General features: G+C 41.4%; 4 protein-coding genes across 8 annotated transcripts in view; 3 read left to right on the top strand and 1 right to left on the bottom strand.

Moving 5' to 3' along the window:
* Window positions 1-1,112, bottom strand: part of pip4k2aa (phosphatidylinositol-5-phosphate 4-kinase, type II, alpha a) — a 29,082-nt gene extending 27,970 nt beyond the window's left edge. For 4 of the 5 annotated variants that reach the window (XM_075453022.1, XM_075453024.1, XM_075453023.1 and 1 more), the window contains exon 1: window positions 82-1,112. In XM_075453022.1, coding sequence (XP_075309137.1) covers window positions 82-222 — 141 coding nt within the window. In that variant the 5' untranslated portion in view covers window positions 223-1,112. The remainder of the gene's footprint in view (window positions 1-81) is intronic. The other variant, XM_075453026.1, reaches the window with a different exon arrangement.
* A 1,021-nt stretch (window positions 1,113-2,133) lies between these two features.
* armc3 (armadillo repeat containing 3) lies at window positions 2,134-11,084 on the top strand. Its single transcript, XM_075452799.1, has 18 exons — window positions 2,134-2,192; window positions 2,409-2,457; window positions 2,652-2,769; window positions 3,034-3,159; window positions 3,407-3,475; window positions 3,660-3,835; window positions 3,953-4,147; window positions 4,346-4,529; window positions 4,666-4,818; window positions 4,904-5,012; window positions 5,553-5,802; window positions 6,082-6,218; window positions 6,511-6,679; window positions 7,772-7,866; window positions 9,383-9,466; window positions 10,114-10,281; window positions 10,551-10,713; window positions 10,892-11,084. Exons 2-18 carry the CDS (start codon window positions 2,410-2,412, stop codon window positions 11,081-11,083), a joined length of 2,436 nt encoding a protein of 811 aa, XP_075308914.1. The 5' UTR covers window positions 2,134-2,192; window position 2,409; the 3' UTR covers window position 11,084.
* Window positions 11,085-11,561: 477 nt separating this feature from the next.
* On the top strand, window positions 11,562-14,215 carry msrb2 (methionine sulfoxide reductase B2). Its single transcript, XM_075452798.1, has 5 exons — window positions 11,562-11,760; window positions 12,272-12,369; window positions 13,209-13,285; window positions 13,440-13,587; window positions 13,785-14,215. Exons 1-5 carry the CDS (start codon window positions 11,649-11,651, stop codon window positions 13,914-13,916), a joined length of 567 nt encoding a protein of 188 aa, XP_075308913.1. The 5' UTR covers window positions 11,562-11,648; the 3' UTR covers window positions 13,917-14,215.
* Window positions 14,216-14,774: 559 nt separating this feature from the next.
* On the top strand, window positions 14,775-19,500 carry c8g (complement component 8, gamma polypeptide). Its single transcript, XM_075452596.1, has 7 exons — window positions 14,775-14,954; window positions 16,412-16,551; window positions 16,867-16,937; window positions 17,017-17,124; window positions 17,239-17,343; window positions 17,545-17,580; window positions 19,384-19,500. The coding sequence occupies exons 1-7, from the start codon at window positions 14,775-14,777 to the stop codon at window positions 19,401-19,403; spliced, it is 660 nt and encodes a 219-aa protein (XP_075308711.1). The 3' UTR covers window positions 19,404-19,500.
* The last annotated feature ends 687 nt before the right edge of the window (window positions 19,501-20,187 follow it).

The raw sequence follows: 20,187 nt of genomic DNA, 5'->3' as shown, positions 1-20,187 counted from the left end.
AGCAGGGCCTAATGTGGAGCATTAAAAGGCAGAGGGGGATAAGTGTGGATCATCATAAGGACATTAGACGGTCTGACTCACCGAGTGGTTGACTCCCCACATAATCACGCTGAGCAGAGGGTCGCTGGCACGGAAGAGCTTCACTTTCTGAGCAACGAAGTGTTTTTTCTTGGTCTTCGTTTTGCTCGCAATTGATGCGGCAATGCTGCTCGCTGAAGCCATATCTAAGCAAACTGGCTGGTTATTGCAGTTCGTGCGATGGTCGTGACAGTGTCTTCTCTTTCAGGCTGGCACAGTGGCCAACAACTCACGATTCAATAATACCAATGCTATTCATTTAGCCAGCTCCCGAATCCCAAGTGGTCCAGTTCTTCTTTTAACGTCCCACACGGTTTGGCTGAAGCTACGGTCCTAGCTTGAAAAGTACTTATGTGGGAAAATGCGCCGGGTTAAAGCTAGCAGTGCTGTTGTCCTTCACCGTTCTCCGCTTCCCCCAGCCCACATCACCACTGTTTCTTCCTTGAGTCGCCTGGAGCTCTCCGCACCCCTACGACGTGAGCTCTCACTGAGCTGGCGTTAGCATAGCCGATTAGCTTGCAAGCTAGCAAATACCAATGATAAATTTCGTTAAATGAAGACACGCTGACAATAGACAAAGCTTGTATCCCTGTGGTAAATGAGAAACAAATTACGATGTAGACTTAAAAGAAAACATTAAAATGACAAATGAACGGTCCTGAATGGCAAACTAACCGCTCTAGACCGCCAGCTAATATTAGTCCCTCCGACCTTCGTTCGCCAAATGACGGGCACAAAGCAGAACCGGACTCCGCTAACCAGCTCGCTACGGTTAGCTTGCAAGCTAACTGCTGGTATTAGCCAACTGCTCCCAACTAGCAAGCAGCTCAGCCCTCCTCTTACGCGTTTCTGGTTAGTCCGTAGAGATGACAAGGGTACATCCTGTCATGTTCCTTCCTTGTTTGAAAAGAAAATATTATACGACGTAATGTCAACGGGTGGTCAACTCAAACTCCGCAGCATTGATGTTCATGTGTGCCGCTGTCAACTGACAGCTCGACAGATGGGAGGTGACAGCCTGAGCTCTACCGTGTCTGCGGCGCTGATTCGCTGCAACTCCCTCCCTCCATCGGGCCTCTGCTACCTCTCTTTTTGAATAGTACACGTGAGGATCTATCTATCTATCTATCTATCTATCTATCTATCTATCTATCTATCTATCTATCTATCTATCTATCTATCTATCTATCTATCTATCTATCTATCTATCTATCTATCTATCTATTTATAGACATATCTTATAGACATATATATCTCATATATCTCTCATATACAAATATGTCTCTATAGATAGATAGATACATAGATAGGTAGATGTGATTGTGCTTATTCTCTTTGCTTGCTTTAGCTGAGACTATTCCGGGATTCCTGTGATAATGTCGCACATCAGAGCCAATGTTTAGAGGTCATTTGGTTTTCTGGTGCATACTAGGCTGTTTCCACTGGCACATTGCTGTGTCAGTACCTCTCTGAAAGCAGGAGGTCTCAATGTGCTGATGCTGTATGGACCTCGTTTGTTTTATGAGTCGCTCTTCAAAGCAGCACATTTATACCTCAGTAGTAACCCTATTGCATTCGTACAACAGTCCCCCATTTTTCAACAGACACCAATTCCCATATATAAATGAAATAAACACACACATATGTGTGTGTGTGTTTATTTTCGGTAACATTTCATTATCATTGGTATTATTTTTTAAATATTCTTTCTTCTTCTTCTTATCATTATTGTTTTGTTTTGGTGTCCCTCTCTACATTTGATATTTCCCTGTTACTGAACATTTGCCTGTAGGCCCGTTTTTACATTTCACTGCGGTGTGTTTGTATCGAATATAAGTGACTGAATACATTTTGCTTCAGCCGCATTTATATGTCGTCAGTTTTGCTTAAATATGCTGGGCGGCACTGTTGACTGTAAAATATACTGCGATGCAAACTAGCAGTTTAAAAAAAATGTTTAACCATTATGCAGTCCAACTAGTGCTACGTTGCCTAGCAACGTGATGTCAACGTTCTTTTCCAAAACACTGAATTTACAGTCTACTTCTTGTGGCCGGTTGGTGAACAAAATATACAATTGGTCTCTTAGTTTGGACAAAAAAAGAGAAAAAAAGGTAAGTCATTGTGAACATTTGAGATAATGATATGTTATTTCAATGTTTATTTTTAGCGTAACTTCTGAACAGTGCTAGTTGTCAGCTAAGCTAAGTGTTTAGCCTGCTGTATAAACCTGATTAATCAAGCTGAGTGGATTAAACAGCTCCTTAACAGCTGTGTATGATCAATAAAGTCTGTTAAGGCACATAAAAGTTTCTGCATTTCGGCGACAGAATGGGAAGGAAGTCGAGGAAAGACAGCGAAACTCCACGCAAGGAAACGGTAAGAAATAAATGAAACGAAAACAATTTAGTCTTGACCCTCTTAATGAACCCGAAGCATGAGTGTATAGGTTATCTGAAATTTTCAAGAAGATTTATCTCCATTTAAACAGATTGTTTGAACGCGCGCGATGTTTTGACGCGCATCACAGAAAGCCTTTATTGTAATAACTCCCTTTCTGCAATGACTCTCAGTTCGAACCGCTACCTGTTGAAAGTAAAACTCCTGCAACGGCTGTGTTGCTGTTGAACTCTCCGGAGGAGGACATACTTGTGAAAGCATGTGAAGCAATCCACGCATTTGCAGAGAAAGGTGAAATAAACCACACACACGATCCCCAGTAGGCTATATGCCAGGTTTTGGAGAGCTATAGCCGAGCTCCCTTGTACAAAATTGGATAGAATTTGAAACTTTCCGATCAAATCTAATATTTTATTTAAGCCCCATTGTTGCTAAATTCTTTAATTTGGATGTCATTTTGTAGTAAAATGTCAGGGTTTGCCTTGACCTTCTCGCTAATAAGTCTATATGTGACCATGCTGAATTGTCCTGTTTAATGTCTCCCCCTGTTGTTAGGGGAGGAGAACAAAGTTTCTCTGCTGGCACTTGGGGCATTGGAGCCACTCTGCGGGCTCATCGTTCACAGCAACAGACTGGTCAGACGCAACGCCTTCATGGCCCTGGGCATTATGGCCACTAATGGTGTGTAATGCAACTTATACCACCGTTATTGACTTAGCTACTCTGGACTTTTGGTGGGTTACAATGCAACCTTTGCATCTGTCTTGCTGGTGCGGTTTGCGGGAGAGTTGAATGCAAAGATCATTCTGTCTGCCGGGATGTTGATTCTGTGTTTAGCTTCAGAATTCACTCTTTCATTGGTGCAACAGAGTGAGCTGATGGACAGTCTGTTACCGTTTGTGACTTTGTCTCTGATTTTCTTTTTCAGGTGATGCAAAAAGTGCTCTGAAAAAATTAAATGTCATTTCATCGATTATAGAAAAACTCTCACTGGAAGGTGAGTCATTTTGACCACAAGATGAACATACTTAGTAACAGGTGTGACCTTATTGCTGAAGCAACAACATTTCCTCTGTGCAACCACGAAAGAACAGATTTGTCCATGTGCGGCAGTACAGTTTTGTGCTTTTAACGCTGAAATCCCATTTTTGTGATATATTCAATTTTGTCTTCTGCTGTAGAGGACACAGTTGTCCATGAGTTTGCGACACTGTGTCTTGCCTGTCTGTCGGTGGATTATGTCTGCAAAGTCCAGATCTTTGACAACAATGGCCTTCCGCCTCTTATCCAGCTCCTATCCAGCCCAGATCCAGATGTCAAAAAGAACTCATTAGAGACCATTTTTAACCTAGTTCAGGTGAGTTATATCCATAAATCTCCAGCGCAACTGAATGCATCACTGTTTTGTGAAGTAAAGTCTCTGGATTGTTGGAAAAAAAAAATGTTTCTTATTTCTTGGTTTTGATGTATGTAGGACAATCAAAGCTGCCAGGCAGTACATCAGCTGGGTGGGATCCTTCCACTTCTGGAGCTGCTAAAGTCGGAATTCCCTGCCATTCAGCATTTGTCTTTAAAGACACTGCAGAGTCTCACTACTGACAAAGATGCTCGGAACACCTTTAGGGAAGAGCAGGGGTTTGAGAAGCTCATGGATATCCTTAATAACATGGTAGGTGTACGTGAGTTGCTTCTGGGAACAAGATCTTAATCCTTAATATTAATCCTTAATCTATATCATAGAAGGAAAGAGTATGAAGACAATGATAATAAATCTTTAATGCTTCTTTTATACTGTACTCTCGATAACATTGAAAGTCTGTGTCTTCCCCGTCTTCTGTCTTTGGCTATATCATTTTTTTTCTTACAGGATTTCAGTGACCTACATGCTGAGGCCTTACAGGTACTGGCTAACTGTATGAGTGACAGTGACACTGTCCGGTTGATCCACCAGAATGGTGGACTGATGAGGCTGATGGAGTTTGTCCTCACCCCAAACGTGCCTCAAATTCAGTGCACCACAGTGAAATGCCTCTCCAGGATGGCTCAGAGCAGTAAGTTTAAAAAAGGAATTGAAGATAAAAACTTTCTCTCAACTTTCTAAAAACAGATTATCAGGAATTTATAAAAATGGATACGGTAGCTGTGTGTTTTCTTTGTCCTGTCATTTGTATGCATCTTCCTGTGCAGCTGAGAGCCGCGCACTGCTCCATGAGCAGGATGCAGAAAAAGTTTTAGTAGAGCTCCTGTCAGTGATGGATGTCAGCGTGAAAGCATCTGCTTGCCAGGCTGTGGCCGCCCTGAGCTTCCACCTGCCCAGCAAGGACAGCTTCAGAGAACTGGGTACATTCACAGTTCCTGGACCACTACGTTATTGGCACGCTCACTGCAATGAAATGTGAATGAGCTGGACCTCGGTGTGTTTCAGGTGCTATTCCTGCAGTGGTGGAGTTGTTGAGCAGTGAGAGCCTGGTGCTGAGAGAGGCAGCAACCCAGGCTCTTTCTAGCCTTACACATGGCAACCAGCTCAATGCTCAGTGAGTAACAGAAAACCTAACCATCCACATGACCTCCTACCTCCTCCACCTCAACACTGCTGAACTCACAATAATACACATGTAATAAGTCAGTACAGAGATCATGCACTCTTATTCCAATAGTAAGCTACAAACCTGTTTGAAAGGAAATGGGGACACTTTAAAATTGAATAAATATGTAATTTGTGTATAATTTCAACCCAACTTCATTCGGTTCAAAGACAACATAATATGGTGTTCCTTCCTCTCTGTGTTCTTTCTTTCTTCCTTTCATCATGTCTTCCTCGTAGGTACTCTCCAGACACATCGCTCACTCTCTGACTTCAAAGGAAACCACCATTTACTTTTACCTCCCACGTATCTATCCTTCACTATCCATTCTCTTAATGTCTTTTTATTTTACCCCTTCTTTTCTGTACAACTTGGATGTAAGAGATACATGTTACAGGAGTAGGTTGTGTGTAGATAATAAGATAATATTAGTTTTCAGCTGTTAAGGTGTACCGTGAATCTTCCACCCACTTCTATGGTATCTTCCAGTGCAGTGTACGAGGCTGGTGGCCATGAAATCCTAATCCAGCAGCTGGATGGAAGCTGTCCAAGGACGGTGGCTAGTTCTGCTGCCACACTTTGCAACATGGCCGGACAGGAGACTATCCGATCTAGAATCTTGTCGCATGGAGCCATACAGGCTTTGGTTGAGCCGTTGAAGTCCAAACATAGTCAGGTCCTGGTCAGCGCAACATTATTTGTGGCAGTGCTAGCTTGCGATAAAGAAGCCAGGGAAAAGGTTTGTGCTTGTTGAATGACTGTTCACAATGCTTTATGGTCTCATCTCATGTTTGCTTGTGACAACAATATTATAAAATTTGGTGTGTAATATCAACGATATTTTTGTTCATTTTGTCGGTACTAGTTTTTTACTGTCACTGTTTTTAGATTATAGCATTATGTGTAAAACAAACAACCATCCAATCATTAAATACAATAGTTGGTAGTAAACTGTGAAACTATATCTCATATTTAAGCTGTCCCAAAGAACCTAACATTCACTTCATATCCTGCATAGTTCCAAAGAGCCGGAGGCCTTGAACCGCTGGTCACATTGCTGCATTCCAATGACATGGAGGTGCTGCACAACGCATGCTTTGCAGTGAATGCTTGTGCCAGTGATGCACCCTCTGCTGTGGAGCTGTGCAAATATGGGTAAAAAACAGAATGTCCATAAAACAATCACATCATTGATTAATTGATTTGTGATAAAATCTAGTAATGGAGGAGTATTGCTGAGTAAAATCACAGTGCAGCAAACTATGCCATAACAGCCTCAGTGGTGTAATCTCTGACATCGACAGCAGATGACAGTATTGGGTAATATAATAAGTCTTTAACATGAGAGGAAATTAGTAGTTTTGGTTCATGTGAGTGTACGTTACTATCATCAATGTCTAAATATCTGTTTGTTCTTGTATGTTTCTTGTTTTTAAATGTGTCCCAGAGCTTTGGAAATACTTCAGAAAATCAGCCAGTCAGAGAATCGAAGGAACCATTTCAGCGAGTTTGCCATGACCAGCCTGCTGAACTCCAACTTGTCTGTTAAATACAGCCTGACAGGACATTTGTCCTCCACTGACATTATTACAGGCAGCTTCTATGATGCTTTGAAGGTTTGTTAGCTCCTGTAGTTTATGCAGAAGCTCTGACAGGCAAGTGAGGAAAGAAAGTGTGTGATCTGGAGCTTGGTGTTCATGACAAAGTGTTGAATTCTTTAGAAATAATGAAAAAATGAGCCGGTTGAACTTTGGTCTTTTACCAAAGACACTGGGGTTTGACTTCTATCTGGATGCAAAAGCCAATGTTTTAAAGGCTATTTTTTTTTTCCATTTTTCCAGAGACGGGTTAAAAAAATCTTTTTGTAGTTTTTCTGATTCATTTTGGCCACAGGAGGCTGATATGCCCTTTAAAAAAAATAATGTTTACACTGCACTGGCTTTCAGTGTCCAACAGGGGCAACTATCCATTGGGTAAATGTCCAGTGTTTAACTTACTCCCACCCAATTTTTATCTGGAAATTTATTGTGAGGACTAATGGACCTCCAGTTAAGTGTGCATTCCAGCTTCTTACACAACATTTTTTTGGGCAGTTAAGGTGTACCCCCTATTCACTTTTTTGTTGTCCTCCAGTGTCATGCTTGGCACACCAGCCAGGACAACATATGAACACTAACAGTAAACAGAGCAGACATTATTATGAAGTGTTAACTTACTGTACGAGTAATATACACGCTTGTCAAAAGGTAGTTTGAGGAGAGTTGGATGTAGGGCAGGACACAAACAAAAAGAAGATAGTTGAGACCGATATGACCGTGGGATAGCTTTTTTTAAACTTTTGGTTTGATCCAGTCACTAACTTTTGATGTCACTTGGTTAGGATTAGGCAACACCATTTTCTGATTAGGTTTAGTAACTAACATTATTTATTCAGGTGTAGTATATGGGTCCACATGGTCTCACACCATCAGGCTGTTGTGCATTACAGAGTAAGTTCAAATGAAATCCCTTTGAAAAATCATGACCTTCAGTAGTCATTGATACAGGGGAGAAAATGATTTAGATCAGGATTATGAAACACCAGACTTATTTCTTTCTCACCTCTTGGTTTTGTGTTTCTCTCTGTTTTTCACAAAGAAGATTGTAAATAATAAAGTTTGATGCTTTCCACTCTTTAAGTTGATACTCTCTCTGTCTCTGTCTTACAGGCTTGTTCAGGTCAGAGGATTCTGACCTTAGAGGAACTGACCAAACAGCCAGTCAACCAGCTTCGACCCATAATCGTTGTCAACACCACTACGGAGTATGTAAACAATATCACAGCATGATTTCATGGATTAAAAGGGAGATTTATCTAAAAAGACATAAATGAGAGATAAACTACATGTATCACTGTGCTTTAGAGCTTGTACTTAAAGAATATTTTTAAGGAGAATCATGATCTAGTTTTGTCATGAAGCATTATATGATTCTTACATCTTACAATCCTTCCAAAATTCTATTTATTCTGTCTGTAGGAGTTCTGTCTTCCTCCCCTTGTCTGCTCCAATCCAGTGCTCTATTTTCCACTTGTTTCCTTCCTTTCTTTTTTTTCTCCCCCTTCTCCAGCTCCCTTCAGTGTGCCCCATTTGCGTGGCCTCACTGGGTAAACAATCCCCTTTTTAAGATCTCAACACACTCAAACCCTATATGTTCACACTCATGGACTTCTAACCCTTCATAAAAAAAACACAGGCATGCACTGCAAGGTGCCAGCATGTAGCACATATGCATATCCACTTAAACACTCACACATGCCTACTGCCTCATTTGATAAAAGATGCATGCAGTCACAAATGCTTTGACTGCAAAAGAGAGCTCTACCCCCTTGGGGTGCCTCACATTCACCCTTTTCCACTCTGCCTCCTTTAGGATGCATGTACATACAACAACTCAGGCATTCTTAAGCAGCATGTTATGTAATCTGTGGTCTCTTCTGGGGTGTTACATGACTCAAGTGTAACTTTGAAAAGCAAAATGCCTCACACCACATTTAATTATAGTTGTTTTTTTTCTGCATCCCTGCCTTGTTGAATTACATCAGAATCTTTTTGCCTCAGATCATTTCTGTCTATGTGTAAGATATGAATTTATTATTAAAGGTTAACAGTGTTTTTGTGTGCTGCTATGTGTTTTGTACACTCACTGCATTAAAATAGTCATTGATACTAAAATATATATATATATTTTAGAGACAAGAACATTGGAAATCCTCTTATGCATGCAGATAAAAACCCAGCTCAATTCAATTCAGTTTATTCATGTAGCGCCAAATCACAACAAATGTCATCTCAAGGCACTTCAATGATACAGTCCAATTCAAGTCAATTAGAGTCTAGTTCATTGTAATCGTAATCCAATCAAATATAATTAATTAGATTAAAAATTAGTCCAATTCATACGTACAAAGCCAATTAAAAAACAATGTCCTAGCTAAAGAAAACCAACAGATTGCACCGAAACCTCTCTTCGGTCCAGTCACCCTTCCTGAGCGTACATGTTGGGTGTGGAACGTGGGAAAGTATGAAATTAACTGTATTTCATGAATGACATTGTAGATATAAGCTATGTGGAATATCCTATCTTGTTGAATTTCTTATTCTGAAATAAAGTACATCCATGCTTAAGTAAAAAAAGAGTAAGTTGCACTTTATTGGAGTATCAACATGAAATTCACATATGACAAAAACAGGGAAAATATCCCAAAGCAAGTGGATATAATTTATAGTAGTCCTGAGATCAGGCATAAATCTCTTTGTTCTCGTCTTTTTGTGGCGCAGAGAGACGGTAGATGTGCGAGAAGAGAGACGAAGCAGCCTATCAGAATCAGACACCAGCAGCAAGAAAGACCGAAGGACACCAAGGTGAGTGTTTCTGAGCATGTGTAGGGAGAAAATGCTTATTTCATACTCATATAACATTGCCTGGATAGCGTAATAGAGAAGAACACACTTGCCCCATTGTACAGTGGTCGATGAAGTCCCCCTCTGCTAAAAACCAAGGTTATAACCAAAACATGTCGAAAAGATGTTTTATGTATTTCAAGACATATAATGAGGAAAAAAAACCTATGGTTTGGGATTTCTACTTTGAATCTGCAAAACAATCCTATAGTCCAAGACAGATGAGGTTAGATGGCCCATGCATGTAGAACATTGGAGGAACCAATCCTGATTACTTACTGGATTAGGTTGAACAAATGTTTTACATGCTGTGAGGAACAAAATGAAACGTGAAATTACCTCAAAATACAAGTTAGCTGGGGGCCAGCAGGGGCAAGTGACCCTCACCAGGCCGAGCAAACTGGAACTATAGCCTTTAGCCACCAGGACTGGGTTTGGGCTGAGACACTGGGAAGTAGCCACTGGCACTAAATCTAGGCTTAGTAAGAGCACCCCAGACGTTAGTAGCCAGAACTGCAAAGCAGGCAGGTAGAGCAGTACCTCGAATTGAATTCGCCAGCCAGGTGAATGACTCCTTTTTTTTTTTTTTTAATTGTTTCTTTGCACAGGAAAAAGAAAGAGGAGGACAAACAAAAAGACGAGACTCGGTTTGAGTCTCCAACAGAGAGACCACAGAACGAGACTGATGATGTCTCATTACAGATGCTAGTTAAAGAGGCCAAGGAATCCATTCTGCCTATCAGTGATGATCAACAGCAGCACGCTGCTCTGGCCAGGTGACAAGTGAATGCAACAGGCACATAACCAGTATGCAGGGCTGCCGTTACAAGTAGAAAGAATAAAAAGTATATGCTTGACACGTCACTGATTTCCAAATTTCCAAAGTCATAGAAGCTAACTGAAATGTGAAATTGAAAAGCAGATGTACAAACACATTTGTGTGTACATTTGCTTCCAAGTCTGTACAGAGAGACAATTCTGCGATACGAAGTGCACACACATTTTGAACGTCTGCGTTGTGATGGGTTTTTGTTGTGACTGTCAGGCTAGTGAGCAAAGCCATGGGTGGAGCAGTGCCGATGGAGAAGCTGCATGAATTCTCTTGGACGCTGCACCTCAGGGAGCTCAAGTTTCAGGTCAAGTCTAATGTTGTTCCTATTGGTTTGATCAGCAAAGGAATCTACTGCCACAGAGCGCTTCTGTTCAAGGTACCACACATGGTATTTCAAATATGTCCAAATATTTAACTGCTTCACTTTGATCTCTTATCCTTCCCTTCCTTTACAGACATTAGTATATTTTTCGTGCTACCCTCTCTCCTCCATTTGCAATTTCTCTCCATTTGATTGATCAAGTTCTCATGAGGCTTCCTCTCAAATGTTTCAGTGTCTGGCTGACTGCATAGGAATGCCCTGCACTCTGGTTAGGGGTGAGTACAACCGGGCTTGGAACGAGGTTCTTCTCTTCAGCAATCAGAGTTCTTCGCAGCCCTGCCGCTACATAGTGGACCTCATGCACCAGCCTGGAAGCTTACTGGAAGTCGATACCCCTGCTGCTCTGCAGTATCAGAGTATATAGGCTTTGTATATCAGTGACTTTCACTGAATCCTACAAGTGTTGGATGTGTGACAGAGCTTCAAAGCATGCATTAAATAATCCTTTACATCAGCTGACTATTTTCATGTAGGCACAGGCCAAAATGTAGAATATTGTCTGTTTAACAAGGGTTATTCAATAGATAGATTTAAGTTGATTCAGAATTTAGAAAGAAGCCAAATCTCTAAGTTGCTGTTTTAGGGGTGCTCCTCATTTTACTGTCCACCAGTAAGAGTTCTCTGTACAAACACTTTAGATTTACTTCCTCAACCAACTGTAATCTCCTCTCAAATCAACTGTTCTCCCTGATAATAAAGCATAGCTGCACAACCAGCTGCACATTGATACAATAATGATCTTTGAACATTTCTTGCAATAAAAAGACAGTCCACTTTGACCTGCTTAGCTGGAAGTGTGATTTTTGACCCGGAGGACCAGCGCGAACTCGCCGCAGCATGAACGATCCCGACTCAGCGGGAGCGCTCGGCTCCGCTGTTATTTGCGCTGCACTTGACTCCAGGACACACTTGACACCGCGGTGGCAAACATGTCGCGTTTCCTCGTTCGTCTCCTTGGTGTTTCTCAACACTCGACAGTCCGATCAACGGTGATACAGAGGAGGATCCCGCTGTTCGTCCGTCCTGTGTCCACATCTCAAGGTAGTTCCAAGGGAACTTTTCATTTCTCCACCGTCTCACTGTGCATCGACCTGTGGCTGTGAATGTCTGCAGCTGCATAGCGTTGCACTTGTGTCCTGGGTCTTAAACGCTGAGGGATTTTTAAATTAGTTTGAAGGTACTATTTGATGCATGTGTTTAAATACTGTCGTGAACAACATGGGGACGAAACACGGTGGATTAACAGAGGTTAGGACTACTGCAGCAAACTGAATAGAACTGGCGATGTTCCAAAGTGTGTATACACTAGAATAGAATAGAATAACTTCATCTTTTGTGTTAAAGGAGCTCCAAATCATTAGATTTTAAACATATTTTCAACGTGCCTCCAAATCCCGTGTAGTTCATTGTCTTCTGAGTAGAGAGGACAAAGCAAAACTTATCATAAAAGCATGCGCTTAATGATTAACCACAATTTGCTTCATGTTCTCCTTGTTATGCAATCACATTATGGTATATTCAATATGCACAATCTGACCTCTCCCATGTGCAGGCCTGCAGTCTCTCACACGTTACAACAAGAATACAGACTGGCATAAGAAACTGACTCCAGAACAGTATGTGGTCACCAGAGAGAAAGGAACTGAGGAGGTGAGTCTGATATGGGAAAAAATAAAAAATAAAAGAGTTCAGATTTGTCCTCGATTGTCAGTGAATTGTTGTGTTGTTATGAATAGACCAGGGGTCCCCAACCTTTTCAGCACCAAGGACCGGTTTGGTTCTGCAATTTGTTCCCGCGGCCCGGTCGGGGGGGGGGGGGGGGGGGGGGGGGGGAATACTTTTTTTTTTTTTTTTTTTTTTTTGTACTTTACGTTCAACAGACATTACATTTAGCAGATGCTTTTACAAATTAGGATATGATGACAGACAGACAGTCATCATTGAAAAAAATAAACGTGCACAATCGGCCTCCTATAATGCAATCTATGCAGTTTCCAAGTATAGAATCTAGCGAGTGAAATGAAAGAATTCCCGATTTCCATGTCTTTTTAAAAAAAAAAAAAAAAAAAAAAATTTCCCCCCCCCCAATCTCACGGCCCGGTTTGGAATGTCTCGCGGACCGGTACCGGTCCACGACCCGGTGGTTGGGGACCCCTGGAATAGACGAATGGATATGAAACACTTGTGAATTTGTGACACCGGTACGTACCTGATGTGACTCACTGACATACATATTGTCTCAGAGACAACAGTACAATTCCTGGTGGACTTTGATCGACACTTTACTGCTGACCTTTTTCAGCTTCATCAGGTTCAGCTGCAAACCTGCACAATGTAATATAAGGGCTAAAGTGCTGTTGAGAAGCACCTGTAACATAGACACATGTCTGACTGTAGTAATGAGGACAAGTTACTGTTGCACTCACAAAATCACAGAACTAGACAGCCGCTGAGCCGCGTCCTGCTCTTGACATTCTGCTTTGTTTCAGCCTTTTAGTGGGATGTACCTGAACCACTTTGAGGTTGGGATGTACCACTGTATCTGCTGTGATGTTCCACTCTTCAGGTAACAGGTTAATGTTTAACTATTAACCCCAAATCGTGACATTATGTGGATTAGACTACAGTCCCTAATCTAAAAAAAATATACAACAGAAAGTTCTGCTACATGAATTTTGAATGGGTGCTCATCACGGGGATCTCGCTTCCTTTGTTCAAAGTTCAGAGGCTAAGTATGACTCGGGGACAGGCTGGCCAGCATTCAAAGAGGCTCATGGGACATGGGAGCGTGATGAAAGCCACGCCTCTATCATTCGTCGCCCTGACAACAGCCTGGGTAGTGCTGGGACAGAGGTCCTTTGTAAAAATGTAAGTTGTGTTTTGATCTATGGAACCAAAGTTCAGTTTTTTAGGATAATAGTTATTATAACTTTGTGTGTAATATTTTTTAAAAATACACAGATCAGAATCAAAAATGTGTATTACGTTCAATACTTATGATTTCGTGCTTCATTCTCTAAAAAAATACAACCATAAACTGATGTGTTTTTTTTTTTGTCACGCAGTGTGATGCCCACCTTGGCCATGTGTTTGATGATGGACCGGACCCAACCGGTCAGCGGTTCTGCATCAACAGTGCAGCCCTCAAATTTAAACCGAGAGAAAACGGCATAACTGACGAGGATGAGCGCAAATGATGGACTTGCTTTAATTGCTGGTTAATAACTGGTTGTAGCGTTTAACCAGAGCATTTATTCCATCCTTTTGACCTAAACAGGCTTTGTGCAGCACTGCTGTCCTGCTGGTTGAATTCCTCAACAGAAGGAGGCCTCCCATGACTCTGTAAACACAGTTTCTCTTTGGGAATCGGTGGGTAAAAAGAAAAAAAGAAAATCAAGGTGCTACTCGTTTAATGAAAGAACATGCAGCACGTGTCCTTCTTGAATTGCATCAATGTTTTTACTAATGTTTGTTGAATAAACTTTTTTTTTTAGCGACGAGAAAATAATCTGAATTCAATTTGTATTTGTGTGGAATATGCTTATTGATGCATTCATGTCTCATGAAAAAGGTTTTCATGAACACTTTTATGTTAGCCCATCTGACTGGTCTGTTTGAGGAATCGCGCCCTCTTTGCTGATTGCTTTGTCTGTCGATTCACATTTTGTCTGTTCTCAGAATCCAGAATTACTGTGAATTTAAAGTGGTATTTCATGAGAAGATATCGCTGCCCCCTGTAGTTAACAAACACTGCAGCGCTTCAGACTGGCCTCTGCTTTACCAGTAAACCAAGTTAATGTTTAACTCAACAGACCATCCTCTGTTTCACACTGTTGCTCTTCTGCCCTCTGTCTCTATATCCCCTGGGACAGTGTGTTGGAGGTTGAGTAAAACAGATAAGGAACAGCAGAGAGAACAAAGGGACAAGTGGACAGAAGGCCCAAGACAAAGATAAGAAAAAAGAATTTGGAAAATAAGAAAAAAAATTAAGACCAAGGGCAGAAGAGCGCTTGACAAGAAGAGAGACTCTTGGGTATATAATCGCCAGGGCTAAGATGACTGGAGCAAGTCGCTACATGCTGACAGCGGTGGTGCTGATGTGTGTGTGTCTCTTGGGTCCCGCTGACGCCTTAGGGGGAGCCAAGAGTCGTCCACGACCTCAAAGACGACCTAAAAAGCCAAAGGTCGAACCTGTTGACAAGACCCCGCCTGCTCAGGACGTAGATATAGGTCAGGTAAGAGACTGGATAGTGAAGCAGACGATCCCACAGCCTGGTTGCCGGAAAAGAAAATGTGAATTGAAAACCGAATGCAAGGATCTGAAAATCATTTAAAGCCTACATTGACCCAAAACACTGCAGAGTATATGTCAAATGTCATAACTAAGATTCATATGTGTGAATCTATCTAACAGTCCTGGTTATTTGTGAATTTGGCACAAAGTGATAATTTTTAAACTTCGATTAAAAGTGAACAATGACAATGTTTGAAAGAAAAGATGCACGAAAAGGCTGCAGTGGAAGGAGAAGAGCTAGTTTTGATTGCATTAGAGCATGAACTGTGTCCAAGCAGCACATTTCAGCCTCACCACAGCAAACATTTCAGTGTGCCGTTACCTGACCTTTGCACGCTGAGAGTGATTCTGTTTCTCACTTATGTACCATATCTTCTCAAAACCACACGCAAGTAGGATTGCAAGGAAGGAATCGGAAAGCATGGCATAAACAGATACCTTCAGCCAGTTTAAACTCAATATAACAGACAAAAGTGCTTTTATTGCTTTGAAGAGACAATGACCGACAGAAACACTTTTTATTGATCTAAGAACAGTGATACAGGTTGTTTATGTCTTCTTTATCGATGTACCTCTGAGCGGAAGGTGTTCAGGAGCTCGAAGCAATTCTACCCAACTTCTACTTTGGAAAAATTCAATATTTTTCTGTTATTCAGAGTTCTGAGTATACAAGACTACCTCTCGCATTTTTAATGGTGGTTTTAAGTGTGGTGGCTTTTTCTGTCAATGTTCTTGTGTAACTGTGTCAATATTCTGTTGAGGCAATATGGGAATTTTTCAGGGAAATCAACATTGTTAAAGGGCAAAGAAAGTAAACACTACTTTTGAAACAGATGTGTGCTTTTTGCTTGTAGAGCAGGGCCTGTCAGAGATTATCATACCCCTAAATCTGAATTCATTGGACTATAGTGGGATGAGGCAAACCTTGCCTCACATATAATAACTCTTGGGAACTTCAACGGGCCAAAATTGAACCATGAAACAGGGAGCAATTACATGCTTGATTGCTGCTACACACTCTTTGCCTTCTTGCTGAGGCAAACGAAGATCTGGAGGAGAACCACACCCCTGATCTGCTTCAGCCTAAAGACTAGGCTGACGAAAAGCAGCCATCATAACGCTCCCAACCTCAAGATGTAAGTGGCCAAAGTGGTGACAGATCAGCGGGAGGTTGACTGACTTGTGCTGCTGTGCGGTCAGAACAACTACCATTCCAGAACCCTACATATCAAGACTAGTCGTGAATCCGAATCTCGCTCCCATATGAGATGCACATTATTGTGGTTTGCACCACCACACACACACTTGCAGTTTAAGTACAATTCTCATAAAATATGTTTGTTATGTAAAACTCATGCATATGTTCTTTTTCTGTTTGCTTGATCTAATGTATTGCAGATGGCAGGGAAATGGTACCTCATAAACACTGCCTCCAAATGCCCTCTCATGATAAAACGTGCAACCAACATGGAACCAACTGTTCTGACCCTCACATATCTCTCTGACCAAACGCTGTCTGTTAGTACGAAAACACGACAGTAAGTACATCTGTGACTTCACACAGTGCATAACCTCCACAGTTTGTTGTCTCTTCGTTGCGTCAATTTGTCAGCAGAGGGAGCAAATCTCACAAACTGTGTGATGATTTCATGCTTCAACCATATGTTACTGAGTTTGTGTGCCTTCAAAAACAGGAAGAGGGAGGTAGAACAGTAAAATCCACCAGCTTTCCTCTCGTCTTTGGTCAAAATGACTTGGCTTTTGCAAACAGACAGAGATGCCATAAAAAGAAAAGAATGTTCCTGTGATAATGAAGGGTCAGTAAGAGGTATTCTCTTTTCTTCTCTTCTCAGTAACCATCAGTGTTGGGAGATATTACAGGTCTACCATCCAACTTCAACCACAGGACGACTAACGCTTAAAGGTCAGTTCTTCCCTATTAGCATCCTGCAAACAAAAAGTGGAAAGCAGCTTCGCAGACTCTGCTCTTTTGTTCCCACCAGGAGCTAATCCTGAACTGGACACAGCCATAGTGATTGGGGAGACAGACTACACTTCCTATGCTGTCATGTTCTACCAAAAGCGAGGCAAAGTCACAGTGAAACTCTACAGTAAGTTCCCCAGCCATGTCCATGTCAGACTGCCAGGTGGTGTCACTACCAACTTTGAGTCATTCTGGGGTTAATAATACATTTATGGTGCCTTGTTTTTGTGTGTGTGCGCAGCCAGGTCACCTGACAATCTATCAGAGCCAACGTTGACCAAGTTTGAGGAGCTTGCTGAGAAACATGGTTTGGGGCTGGCCTATGTCTTCGGCTTGCCCACCTACAGTGCGTCCATAAATGCTTGAAAAGTAGAACAGTATAAACAGCAGTTTTGTTTTTCATATCTGAATACAATGCCACTCAGTGTAACACAACAGTATAACTGTGCTCACTAATGAACTACTTTAGGGCACAACATCACTCAAAATGTGTTACTAGTGTTTGTTGACTCTGTTTTTTCTTTTTTTTTTTTTTTTATCTTTCCAGGTCACTGTGAAGATGTGGACCAGGACCATGTAATCAGTAAGCTCAGTTTGCTGTTTAATCAAATTTAATAACAAAAAAAAATAAAAATTAAATCACAAGATGTGTTTCGCCTGAAGAAAGAATGGGTGTTCTCATAAACTGGTGTTTAAAAGCCACAACATTTGAAAATAACATTGTTATCAATGAGTATAGTTTGTATGTAGATACTATTGTCTGACTTGCTGTTTAAAACAAATGGTGATAAGATCGAGCCTGGGCCTGGGGGGACAATTGACAACAAAAAAAGGATGATTAGATCAAGGGGTCAGACGGGGAGGGGGACTGTCTCCAGTCTCTATTAGCTCATTCTACGGTGCACAGAGGATTCAAACATTTAGTTTGGTATCAGTCTACATCAATGACAAGAATGCCAGGGTCACCATTATGTGTGAAATTATGTGGAGAAAAGAGTAGTCGGACTCACCTTTGCAGCCTCTTATGTGGAATTTATTCACAGGAAGAGCATAGAAAGACATTGCATGGCAGCATGCACAGCATTCCCAACGACAACAGTTATATGTGTGAGCAGCGTCTAGGCCCTGCTCTCTCTCACGTTATTGTTTTTTCCTCGGCCTTTTTATTCTTCATTTCCATCTTTTACTGTTTCAAAATACACACTGTTACACACACACACACACACACACACACACACACGCACACACACACACACACACATACAAACAAGGAGAAAAGGCCCAAAGCAAATTGAGCAATCTGCAACTGATTTAAAGTTTGCACACTCAAATGGTTTTTTCCATTCATCCCATATGAGGCCTCTAGTTCTGTGAGATTCTTGAGCTGTTTGCAATCAAAGCTCTTTCATTGCTCCTTTTGCAGCTGTGGATATTTAGATGTGTCTGTTTTCAGAGCTTACAAGTGTTCAGCTGAACACATTCTTCCTTTTTTCAGCGAAACATTACCTGAGCCAATGGCTGCATCACAAGCCTCTCAAACCGTGATTTATCCTCCCCCGTTCTTAATAGCTGGAGAGATGTTCTTTTCACAAAATTCTGCACCCTTTATTTTCCAAGAAAACGGTTTCTAATTGAGGCCAGGGATTTTCATGTCCAAACGTCTGGCTCTGAATTTTGTGGTAAGGATGCAGTATAGATTTTCTAAAGATAGCCCTTGAATGAAGCTCTTACAGTATTTGTGCAGGTGACCCCTGCAGAGTCGGCTAAGTCTCCCTGAACGACTTATTTAGTCGAATGGTTTGACTTTACTTTCTGGAAATCTTATGAGCAGATTTTTTCTTCCTGGTCTTAGCCTCAACTCGACGTAGTCTGAACCGTTAACTGCCATTTCGTAATTACTTTACTACATGTTCCTACATGACAGAATTAGGGGAAAGGTTTCTGGGATATGTTTTGCTATCATCTTAAAGCCTATTGTTTTCTGTAAACATGCGTTATCTCTGTTTTAAGAGCGTCTTTCTTTATGATGACACGCGCCATTTGAGGTTCGAGACCTTAAAAAAAGGATCTGAGCGGGTGCTCAAACTTTAGCATTTGCCTAAATCTTGAAAATAATGTTTGATCTTTAATTTGAAGCCCTTTGAAGATCAGTTGTTCTTCTACACACTCACAATAACAGAGATGTCACCCAGACCTTTAATGCCTCTGTTTATCACATGGTTGGAGATGAGCAGAAAACTTCCCAGACACTGAGCATGTGTTCCACAGAGACTTTTGAAATAAACAGTTTCTGAAACTTTGTCAACAACATGTTATCCAACCTCCCCTGCCTGCTGAGAACATGTGCAAAGCTCCTGTGTAATCCTATGTGTCACTTGTTTTACAGACTGCGTCCCCTCGTGCTGAAGAGGCGAAGCTCAGGATGGTCAATAAAAGACTGAAGCCTTGCCTTAGAATTGTGTTTCTTCCTGAAATGCTACCGATTGCACATTAATAAACAGTACCGGAGTGAAATCAGTCTACTGTCAAATGCTTTAAGTTGCAAAAGAATGAGATGAGCTACACATTTCTTGTGTGGTCTTGTCTGATTCTGTGGTGAGATGGCATCATCTGCTTAACAAAAAAAACAAAAAACATTCCAAGGTTTAACTTTCAGCTGACCTCTGTTATGTAAGTGTGGACACAAGAAGACGTGTGTTGGTGCTGGAGATAATAAGGTCCAGAATTGCCAAAGGGGTTCACAGAGTTTGGTTATAAAATGTGGTTACCAAATGTGCCTTACCCCTACTCCTCGCTCCACCCAGCACCTCTATGCTGTGAGCGTGTGAGCGTGTGTGTGTGTGTGAGTATGTTACATAACCAGCTGACAGCAAGTCGGTGCCTGTCCAGTCCCCTTACAAAAGGAGCTGTGATTCAGCACATTTCTGCAAATCTGCATTTTATGTATAAGATTGTGTAAATACGGGACAGTAAGGGTTTGGGGGAAACTATTTTCAGTTAAAGCAAAGATTGACCGAAGATTTAATAGCAAATCAAACAATATGGCTTATGCAATTCTCTCTGAGGAGTTAGTTGTTGCAAAGCTTAGCAGACTGACACACAACTACCTTAAATTTGTGTTTCAAAGCTTATGGAAATGCTGATACTCAAACTGATCACTGTGATCATAAAGAGATGTCAAATATCTGCT

This window comes from Odontesthes bonariensis, chromosome 20 (genome assembly GCF_027942865.1).
Source record: "Odontesthes bonariensis isolate fOdoBon6 chromosome 20, fOdoBon6.hap1, whole genome shotgun sequence".
NCBI lineage: Eukaryota > Metazoa > Chordata > Actinopteri > Atheriniformes > Atherinopsidae > Odontesthes > Odontesthes bonariensis.
Note: the sequence above shows the minus strand (reverse complement) of the source record. Positions and strands in the feature narration are given on the sequence as shown.

What these genes read in the sequence shown, in the direction of transcription:
- c8g (XM_075452596.1), top strand. Translation starts at nt 14,775, where the DNA reads ATGACTGGAGCAAGTCGCTACATGCTGACAGCGGTGGTGCTGATGTGT. An exon ending in GTTAGTACGAAAACACGACA is followed by an intron (nt 16,552 to 16,866) that starts GTAAGTACATCT and finishes TTCTCTTCTCAG; the next exon opens with TAACCATCAGTGTTGGGAGA. An exon ending in AGGACGACTAACGCTTAAAG is followed by an intron (nt 16,938 to 17,016) that starts GTCAGTTCTTCC and finishes TGTTCCCACCAG; the next exon opens with GAGCTAATCCTGAACTGGAC.
- msrb2 (XM_075452798.1), top strand. Translation starts at nt 11,649, where the DNA reads ATGTCGCGTTTCCTCGTTCGTCTCCTTGGTGTTTCTCAACACTCGACA. An exon ending in GAGAGAAAGGAACTGAGGAG is followed by an intron (nt 12,370 to 13,208) that starts GTGAGTCTGATA and finishes GCTTTGTTTCAG; the next exon opens with CCTTTTAGTGGGATGTACCT. An exon ending in CAGAGGTCCTTTGTAAAAAT is followed by an intron (nt 13,588 to 13,784) that starts GTAAGTTGTGTT and finishes TTTGTCACGCAG; the next exon opens with TGTGATGCCCACCTTGGCCA.
- armc3 (XM_075452799.1), top strand. Translation starts at nt 2,410, where the DNA reads ATGGGAAGGAAGTCGAGGAAAGACAGCGAAACTCCACGCAAGGAAACG. An exon ending in CTCCAGGATGGCTCAGAGCA is followed by an intron (nt 4,530 to 4,665) that starts GTAAGTTTAAAA and finishes CTTCCTGTGCAG; the next exon opens with CTGAGAGCCGCGCACTGCTC. An exon ending in GGCAACCAGCTCAATGCTCA is followed by an intron (nt 5,013 to 5,552) that starts GTGAGTAACAGA and finishes GGTATCTTCCAG; the next exon opens with TGCAGTGTACGAGGCTGGTG.